Genomic DNA, 10,329 nt, shown 5'->3' with positions numbered 1-10,329 from the left:
TTCACTTCCTAACTTTGTATTGTGTGTTAAAGAAACCTAAACACCCTTTTAAATATAATGGTTTAATCCGTAAGGGTCCAGTTAGAACATAACTCGGATTAGTTCATGTATCTCTTAGGTGTCATACTTGTTCTGTCATCTGATTGGTCTTAGTATTTTGTTCTAGCCAATAGGAATTCCTGGCGGGAATTCCTGAGTTCTTTTTATGAAATAGTTCAGGAAAATCTAGTTTTGAAAGAGATTCCAAAGGGTGTTGCCACTATTGAGTTCTAAATAAGCATAAAATATATATTTAATTTATAGAGGATTTGCTAACACCAACAACTGTAAGTAGCTGATAGTTTTACTATATGATTAAAAGCAAGTAATGAATTTAAATAAGTAATTAAACTTTTCTTTATTCATAAAACTTGTGTGCAAGTCGTGAGTGAAAGATTTACTGAAAGTAGAATTGTGGAAAAACATAATTTCTGTTCTTTAAGTAAATAATGAGTTTTAAGTAATATAAATGCGCAGAGTGATATATGTGTACAGAATTTAGTATTTTAGTAAATTATTCAATAGGTCATCATAAGAGTTTTAAGCAGTTCACCTTGATTTCGGAAGCTGTAGCTCAGTTCCATAAACTGGTATGTACATGTACATATGCAATTCACTGCAGTACATTATATTCATTTTTTAATATCAATTACTTATAATTGATGGTTCAGAGAGTTATGTCCTTTGACGATAAAATGATGACCAATATATATATATTTGTATCGTTGCATATATCATATGTTCGATAGTGTCTTTTGTCTTTGTATTGTATTTGTCCTTATATGTTTTTATTGTTGTTATAGGGTTTGTTTTCATTGTTTCCAAAAAGTAAACGAATCTACGACCTTAACCATCTTGTGGATTATTCTTATACTCAAGACCGGTTACACTTCCATCCCCCTTTATCTTCCCTCTCTCCCTCCTCCTTTTATCTTCCACCCCCGCCCCCCTTTCCACTACCATGGTCTACCTACACCTTTTGAATCTGATATTTCGAAAATATCCGTCAAATGTTTGTTAGTAAAGTGATAGTAACTGTCGTTTAAAACCTTGAAAGAGCATGAGTTACATACTTTATCTTCAGCGGACTATGAACTTTCATCTACAAAATAAATACTTGCGTTTACGGCAGATCACAAGTTCTATCTACACCATGGAAGGAAGGTACAAATACGAATCATTGTACGAGATGTGGGTTTTGAGTGTATTGTTGAACATTAAAAATTGAAACGGCCATGCTGCACTCATCGGGTAAGTTACTTTTTTTCTCTCTCAATAAGACAAAAAATACTGCATGTCTCTGTGAGTGTAACGGTCTGTGTCTCATGGTGTCTGTGGATTACCGCTCTTTAAACGTTGACGCTATGGTTCTCGAATTTGTCTTACGTCCCTTCGAGAATTCTTGTGAATACTGTTGAGCCGTCACCAGCTGTAGGTGAAATGTTACTTTAGACCTATGACACAGGCACTTGTTTCTGTAAGTAACTGACGTCTGTATACTAATAATAACAAATATCCTATACAATATGATATGATAATGTTATAGTATTAGTATACAGACGTCATAACTTATTTACAGAAACTATGCTCATTGTAGTGGTGAGGGTTCTTTAATGTGCCAACGTCTTCCGCGACACGGGACCTTTTAAAAGTCGTATTCGAAACTCATTACACTCACTTCTAGATCTGGACATTTGGCGAAAAAGATATCACTGCCTATGACCCATGAGCCTCCTCGTTTCGCACTTGGGTTTGAAATCAGAATGTAATGCGTTTCAAATCTTATGACGTAATTGTGACCTTTGAACTCTACCCAACTAACCCTGCCTTTTGCGATTGTCTGGATCACCCTGTTTGTGTATACGCCGACTCGGGAGTGACTTCCGAGTCGGCGTATATACACCATTCTATAATGTTGCGTCATCAAGCTGGGTAGCACGTGACCTATGTGTACACAATGCGTATACACAAACGTCAGGATGATCCAAACTATCTGCGATGGTTAATGGGGAAAAGAGTACCAATATTCATTTGATACTAACCTTTGACCTCTCATTAATTGACTATATTAATTTTAAACAAATGACCACCAACATTTCAAAGTTCATTCCAATTGCCAATAAAAAACGACAAATATTATATAGGGTCCCGTTGCTTTTATGGGTCATATTTGAACTTTGTTACAACACATAGCAATCCGCAGTAAATTAAACCCTTCATTTTAAAAACACCTCTACCATGGTAATTTCCTCAGTCATTTTTCGATTTTGTGTGTATTGTCATCCTGACAATTAATTTAAACTTTTACAATATTTCTTTCAATTCCAAATAATTTCACTCTTGATATTAGCCTATCACGCAACACCTAGACATTTATAAAATACCTCCGCCCAATCTTGCGTCCGGGTTACACATCCAGGTGTTTGATACTCCAGCTCCTAATATGGTAGCAACATGGCGGTATTGTACCATACTGCGCATGCGTCAGCACTTGGAGTATTATGTGTAGGAGTAAGCTTTACCCTACTAACTAGATACGTACACGGGTTCAAACCGAAGACGCCCCAGGTTTACATCTTACATGTAGGTTTGACGCAGCCACAGCACGAGTGGGGCTCTTAACTCAGACCATCCGGTCACGAAGTGAACGCTCTACCACTGAGCTACCGTGACCGTTGATTTGCTCGTCAATCAGTGCAACGCTGGCAGGGGCAGATCCAGGAATTGCGGTTACGGGGGTGCCACTTTATGAGGCAGGGGGTCTGGGGGCCGCCTTGAGGCCCCCAGTGGGTTCAAGGCGAAGCCCAGGGGGGAACCCCCGGAAACTCCTGAATTTTACAGATTTTATAGGGCTTGAAATATGTCTCTTATTTAGTCATTTGTACAATTTTCTATCATTTTTAATAAAGTAAAATTAATAAAATACGCAAATTTTAAGGGGTTTTGGAACAAAATTAAGTTCTCCCAATAAAGTAATGCAAGAAATCAAAAGATTTTGTCATTTATTTCTCTGGGAGTGAAAGAAATTATTGCTTCTTTTATCGTTTAATACATTTTTCTAAACAAGATACCCCGATTTACCGTACACCACTGTTTTCTCTTAATTTTTGTACCCCTGAATTTGTGTAATTTGTAGAAATAACCAAGTGTATACAAAGGAACTTTTTGCTGTTGGCAGCTGAGGCTACTTCCTTGGGTGTACTCCGGCTGTTCACAAACATGTGAAAAACACGTGGATTTGAGGGTAGTCTTGTTTGCGGGTAATTGTTTTTCGAAAATACCGCGTAGGGTGTTGTTTTTTCGGTGTCGACAGACATAGAACATTTAACATAGAATATTTTCTACTGCGTTATTCGGCATCAATTCTGCAAACTGATTTTTAATGATTTTTCCCTCTATAGTAATGTATAGTGAAAATAATTACCGGTGTGATACCTTTAGCTTGCCACATCTACTGTGACATGAGTATGGTGGCTGATTTGTGCCACTTTAGAATTTGTCGTCTTTTCGTTATTTTGAAGCGAAAAGATGACAAAACGATAATTACAAAGTAGGGGAGCACAGGGGCTAAGCCCGTTTTGGGCCCGAACTCTGTGATACCATAAATATAGATATGGTATCACAGAGTTCGGGCCCAAAACGGGCTTAGTCCCTGTGTAGGGGAGGGGGAAGCCGGAGTTCACTTCACAGTAGCTATGACGTCACAACCCACTGCACTACGTTACGATATGCGGTGAAGTATGAAGCGCTAGCTCGAGGATTTACGTACTAAGGCTAACTTCATACTTGCAATGAAATTCTTGACAAGTAAATAAAAAATAGATTTAGGGTACTTCTGCCCAGATCTCAATATCCTATACATCGTAGAAGGGGGAAGGGAGGGTGTAGTTCATGATAGCCTTATGATTGCAGTGTAATTGTGAACAATGCACACGCGTATGAATCTTGATAAAAATAGAGGTACTATTCCGACAGAGATGAAAGTAGAACTGAATTCAGTCTTTGAAAATACATGAAAGGTATAAAAGCGAAACGTCGCAGCTATAAAGTTCATACTTTTCATGAAATTTCAAAAATGAAATTTATTTCTCAAATAAAACCTTTCTTCTCCAAGAATTTAGCGCAGAATTCTATTTTAAGTAATCTGTTGTATAATGTGATATTTATGGAATTGCATTGAACATTGGGAAATCTCTCTCAAATATCACGTGGTGTACACTTTATGATAGCTGTGCACAACGTTTTGAAAACTGGTATACATGCAATCAAGGGATCCAGTAGATATAAATTAGAGGAAACTCATCAGATTAATTTACTGATTCACCAAAAATTCCATTTCCATGACAAATCAAATACAACGTTTTGATAAATGATAAACATACAACTTGAATTTCTCCGACATGTTTACTATACTGGAGAATCATTAGGTTTCGTGGGGGCCCAATTTTCGTGGCTATAGCCGTATCTCATGAATTTCAAACTACAGAGAATTTCTCAGTGTACAGAAACCAAATCCACGAAATTACACGGTAAAATCTCAATCTACAAAAAAATTAGTCCCACGAAATTAAATGATTCCACGATATTCTACAACTCTATGAAGAGCATGCAGATATAATGGCTGAGAAACTAAAAAGTCTAGTGAACCAAAGTGTTTCCTACAGATAATTAATGTTAAAGTTTGAACCTCTATCTTATCCTGGCCCTGTAGTTATGACCACACCTGAAAATACACAGCATGCTTTTGTGTACTCCTGTGGTTATTGAGGTCCCGTCCTGGCCCCGGTGAAATTGTATCAACAAATCAAATAAAACGCCACACGGGGATGCTTGATGATTGATTTGACAACGATTACCCTTGTACATGTACATAAAGGTTTATGAGATCTTCAAATATGTTTCTTATATACAATGCACATGTACGAGGGTCATTAAAAAAATACGTAGACATGCAATGTCTCCCTCGTATATATATATATTTTTTTCAAAAATAAAATTCAACACATGATTGGATTTAAAATCAGTTATTTTATGGACCTGGGATGTTTCATTCTATTTGATCATATAGTACCCGTGATACATAATTTTAAAAACAACATGTTCGTGCGCCATCATCTTCACAAGTCAAGGGTTATTGATTCGTGACCTCGCACTAACTGCGTCAATAACCCTTGACTTGTGAAGATGGTGCGCCATGTGCACGGAGCATCGTTACGTCAGAAGCACAACGTCACATTTCACAGTTTCTCAGAATATTCTCCTCTACATTTCAGACACAGCTATTCTCTTTAGAGAAGTCGAGAGGCATAACCTATCATCAACTTCTCTTCGCAAGCATTCATGTTTCGATTCTTGAAAAAGTGTAAATGCCGGAGTCGGTGACAGTTTATGCTTCGGCTTTCGACTCAAATGTGCCTGGATTTACGCAATAGACAAGTTGTTTTCACACATTTAACAGTAATGCACAAAACTGTCACAAGGAAATCAACACTTATTTGCTTTTAATCCATTTTCAACACGTCTCCTGTCCCGCGTTTACCTTTAACTGATCTTTGGAGAGAATATGAGGCGGCCATCATTTTCCATAGCATTAATTATTCTTTTGAGAAGTTCTTCACAAATGATACGTTTCCTACCGGTACGTTCGTCATCCAATATAGAGCCTTTACCACAAGAAAATTGTCCATGCCATTTATACACTAAATCACGACTCACTTTCGATATATTATCCGCTATTCAAGCATTTTAAGTTTCTATTCGAGATTTCCGGAGTGCAACCAGTGGCGGATTTAAGGGGAGCGCAGCCGGCGCCCCCCCCCCCCCCCCCCTTACATTTTCAAATTTAAGGTAAATCGTGGTATCTTGTTCAAAAAATGTACTAAACGATAAAAGAACCAATAATTTCTTCCATTCCCGGAGAAATGAATGACAAAATCTTTTGATTTCTTGAATTACTTTATCGAGAGAACTTAATTTTTTTCGAAAAAAAACCTCTTAAAATTTGCGTCATTTTATTAATTTCACCTTATGATTAATGTTAGAAATGAGTACAAATGACTAAATAGGAGACATGTTTCAAGCCCTATAAAATCTGTAAAATCCAGGAGCTTCAGGGGGCTGGGCCCCCATCAGGGGTTCTCTCTGGACCCACTGGGGGCCTCAAAGTGGCCTTCAGACCCCCTGTCTCATAAAGTAGCACCCCCGTAACCCCAATTCCTAGATCCGACCCTGGAAAAGAAGAAGAGGAAATCGGAAAAATCGCGCAAGAAAAAAAATATTCTTTTAAATATATGGAACTACAATTATTTTGATTGGACAATTACCGGTGTGATACCTAAAGAACCCTCCCTGCTCAATGGCCGTAAGCGCCGAGCATAGGCCTAAATTTGAAGCCCTTCACCGGTATTGGTGACGTCTCCATATGAGTGAAAAATTCTTAAGAGTCCTTACTACAAAATACAATCAATCAAAACCATTGGAGATGTATACATTGTAAGATATTATGTAATGTAAATAATAAAACACAAAGAATTATTAATTGTGGTATTCTATCGTACTTGTTTCTGTAAAACACTTACGACCTCTGTATACTAGACCTAATAATAACACGTGTTATTAATTATCAATATACAGAGGTCGTAAGTGTTTTACAGAAACAAGTGCCTGTGTATTCTATCCTCGTATTGACCTCATCAAAATACTGCACATGTGTTTGTTTGGAAACATTTGGTTGATTTAAATTATGAGCACGACTGGGGTCTCGTACCTAAACATTTAAATGTGGCATAGATTTAGTATCGCCATATTTGACGGTTTTGCATAGGACAAGTCCGACAACACCAAGCTCTGTTTTCCAGATGAAACAAGTTCTGCAAGAGAAATGGCGTTTTCCGAAGTGGTTACCCCATAAAGAGCATGCAGACGTGTTGCTGAGAAAAGAAAAATACAAAACAAAATGATACAAGATGTTGAGGATTTGGAGTGCGGTTCGGACGAGCTGGACATTACCTTGAAGGATGACCTTCATGATGAAGGTGAAAAATGGACACCAAAATTCAACACTTCACTCTCGGAGACTTCTTCCGGTATGTACAAAATATTATTTGAATTGAGCTGATCATGATCATTATTGACAGAAATTAAAGGGGCATAATTTGCCGATTGACTAAAACAGCTTTACAGTGCATAAAAACCACCAGTGACATGTCAAAACTCGTACATCATTAGGTTTTCTTTTTATCAATACAGAAACAACAAGAAACATTGGTGCACGCACCAAAGTTATGGGCCGAACAAATTTCCAAGAGAGTATCATTGTTTCCATAAACTAAAACTGTCTCGTAAACATATTGATTGGACAAGTGCAGGGCCGTAAATTAACCTTCAATTTGGAGGAGGCAGGAAATTAGGCTTGGGTCTGAGGTCCGCCCAGGCCCCCAGACGCTGAGCACATTTTGTGCACACTGAACACGTTTCGTGCAAAATCCTTGATTCTAGGGCCTTCTAAGATGTTACTTGACTAACTCATTCTAAAAGAAAGATTTGGAATGCTTTTTAAGGGAGGTATCATGTTCTTAGTTATTGGAAACAACATAAATTCTAATGAACTTTAAATTTTAATTTTTTTTGGCTCAAAAGTTGGAGGAGGCAGCTGCCTCCTCCGCCTCCATGTAATTTACGGCCCTGAAGTGTCCAAATTCGACCCATTAACATACAAAATGAACAGTAATCTGTTACTCCTTAAAGATCTGTGAACTACGTGTATGTCCAGTAGGCAAAGGTTCTCCAGTGGACTTTTTTTAAGAGCAGTCTGAACCTTAACCTTAAACCATTGTGACCTCAGAATAATGTGTTTATATGCTGCTTTACGTCTCATTCTCGAATTTTTCACTCTTATAGAGACGTCACCTTCGGGCGAATTGAGCAGTGAGGGTTCTTTATCGTGCTAACGCCTATCGTGACACAGGACCATGGCTTACAAGCCTCATCTGAATGACCTCAAAATAATAGATATGGGTTATTCTGCTCCTTGGATGTTATAAGTTTGATGAATATTTACAATGTTCATTATTGGAAAATATTGAGCTTTTATCACTTGAATATATTAAGCAAACATTTTCTAATGTGCAAAATATTTCAACCAATGACTGTTGCATGAATACTGCATTAATTTAATTTCACACTTTCCATATTAAAACTGTGACATTTAATTTGGGTTATCCAAATATCATAACCTTTCGCTATGAAATAAATCAGATTTATTCAAGATTGAAAATTTTATTAGCACAACCTGTGACAATATTTAACAAAATAGTATAATGCAATAATCAAAACATTCTTTAGCACCCTTGGAATTATGCATTTTTAAAAAAAAAAATAAATAAATAAATTACGCCACCTCTATAAATTGGTCAGCAGATAAGTGCACGTGACCTGTGTGTTACACAAAAAAAAACACCAAACAACAAAAACAAAAAAAACAGAAAACAAAAACAAATGTTTAAAAAACACCACCGAATTACTTTACATACAAAATGAAAACGTATCATGATAATCAGTAATCCAACTTAAAAAAAAAATACACACTCATCCCGTAGAAACTCATACACTTCTCAAATTCTTATTTCATAGAATGGGCCGGCTCGTGCCGGCCCATAATGACCGAAACATTGCATGGAAGTAAATAATCCACTGCGGAGAAATCCTATATAATTTTCATAGAATTCGACTGGAGATCGCTTTTTTAATTTAGCTCTATTTTCCTTCAATTTTTAACGCACTCCAGCATTTTGATAACAGTTCAGAATCAAAAAGATTCTATGTTCTTTTTGACAGCTATAGCCCTTGTAATGTGTCGATATTGTAAGCAACATTCATCATTCTGTACACATGTACAAACATAGGTCTACATGTACAACATTTGGAAAAAAAACCCTATTTGCAGTACATTGTATATGCTTTTGTTTCAAAGTTGCAGTGCTGCAATTACAATTACTTGGTTGATTATATTCGATTCCTGCTAGCACTTCCCTATAGATTTCAGTATTGTGCAACAAATCATTACATGTACATGTAAGTTAAGAAGACCATCTTTACTTCATCTTTTAGATCTGGAACAATCAACAGAGTTCCCCCAAGCTCAGTTTGCTTTGACATGCTCCATGTGTGACTCAGTTTGTGAGCTTTTCTGTGACGCGTGCGAAGTACGACTTTGTAAACTCTGCGTAACAGAACACCTTAAAATTAAATCTCAAAGAAAACACAAGGTGGTTGCCTACACTGATCGGTCTGTGGATAAACTCTACTGCTGCAAGCACCAAAATACAGAGAGCACATACCGCTGTCATACATGTGCTGTGTGCATCTGTAACGACTGTGCTACAACGTCCCATGTGTCACACAACAGAGACCTCATGCCAGAATTGCTTGAGCGGCAGACAAACCTTCTGATGCGAAATACGAGGGAACTGAAATCGGTGATAAAGCCTGTGTATCAGCAAAAAATAGAAAACTTAAAAAGGGACTTAGCCAATGCAGAAAAATCGTACAGTCTTATCGATAGTGATATCTCGCTGTGTGGCTCAAAACTGCGTCAAGAAGTAGACTGTGCAGTGGAATCCTTGAGGACGGAAGTTAGAAAATTCAAAGAAGAACATCTTGCGGATCTTACTCAGGAGATTTCACAGATGGAGACCAGGCTGGAGGAAGTAGGGGACACGGTGAAAAGAAGTAATGGTATTCTTTTAAGTCCTGACAAATTGCTAGCGTATAGTCCAGACATAACACCACTGAAGACTATGCCTGAAATGACGAATTTCGAAATGCCTGCATTTACACCTGGTCAGATGGATATCAAGTCAAACATAGGTCAGTTGTCCAGCTTAGTGAAATCGGTATCCCCTGCTGCAGTGATAAAAAAGACTAGTAAAAAGCAGTCCAAGCAAATAAAAAGAAACCCCACGATTGAGGCGTCCGTCGCTGTGGGCGAGAGGTATGTCTATGACATCGCATGCACCTCAGAGTCGTCTGTGTGGATGTGTGGAGCGGGCATCTTGTACAACGACAACAACTTACGGTTGATAGAATTAGACGGGAAGAACTCCAAGACATTAGAATGTAGCATGAACCCAAAGTACATAGCTCTGAAGTCCCACGGGTGTATCCTATTCAGCGACCACTCCGATAACACAGTCAAACTGATGTCACGAGAGGCTCCGGAAATCTTTATCAGGTTGGAGGACTGGACCCCGAAGGGACTGGCTGTCATGCTCTCGGGTGAGGTCATCGTGT

At 37.9% G+C, this 10,329-nt stretch overlaps 1 protein-coding gene and 1 long non-coding RNA gene across 5 annotated transcripts in view; both read left to right on the top strand.

Moving 5' to 3' along the window:
• The first annotated feature begins 28 nt into the window (after nt 1-28).
• Nucleotides 29-889, top strand: LOC130047414 (uncharacterized). The gene is made up of 2 exons (XR_008796311.1): nt 29-629; nt 843-889. It is a non-coding gene; the product is annotated as an uncharacterized LOC130047414 (long non-coding RNA).
• A 69-nt stretch (nt 890-958) lies between these two features.
• Nucleotides 959-10,329, top strand: part of LOC125683262 (E3 ubiquitin-protein ligase TRIM71-like) — a 12,480-nt gene continuing 3,109 nt past the window's right edge. The window contains exons 1-4 of one of the 4 annotated variants that reach the window (XM_056142359.1): nt 1,160-1,290; nt 3,176-3,299; nt 6,897-7,124; nt 9,148-10,329. The exon at nt 9,148-10,329 is cut by the window's right edge and continues 3,109 nt beyond it. In XM_056142359.1, the coding sequence (XP_055998334.1) occupies nt 6,995-7,124; nt 9,148-10,329 (1,312 nt within the window). In that variant the 5' untranslated portion in view covers nt 1,160-1,290; nt 3,176-3,299; nt 6,897-6,994. Of the gene's footprint in view, nt 1,291-3,175; nt 3,300-6,676; nt 7,401-7,728 lie in introns of those variants that run through there. The other 3 variants (XM_048924234.2, XM_056142361.1, XM_056142360.1) reach the window with 3 other exon arrangements.

The sequence above is a fragment of the Ostrea edulis genome, chromosome 6, assembly GCF_947568905.1.
Source record: "Ostrea edulis chromosome 6, xbOstEdul1.1, whole genome shotgun sequence".
NCBI classification, from domain to species: Eukaryota; Metazoa; Mollusca; class Bivalvia; order Ostreida; family Ostreidae; genus Ostrea; species Ostrea edulis.
The sequence above is the reverse complement of the archived record's forward strand: the minus strand, read 5'-3'. Positions and strand labels throughout refer to the sequence as shown.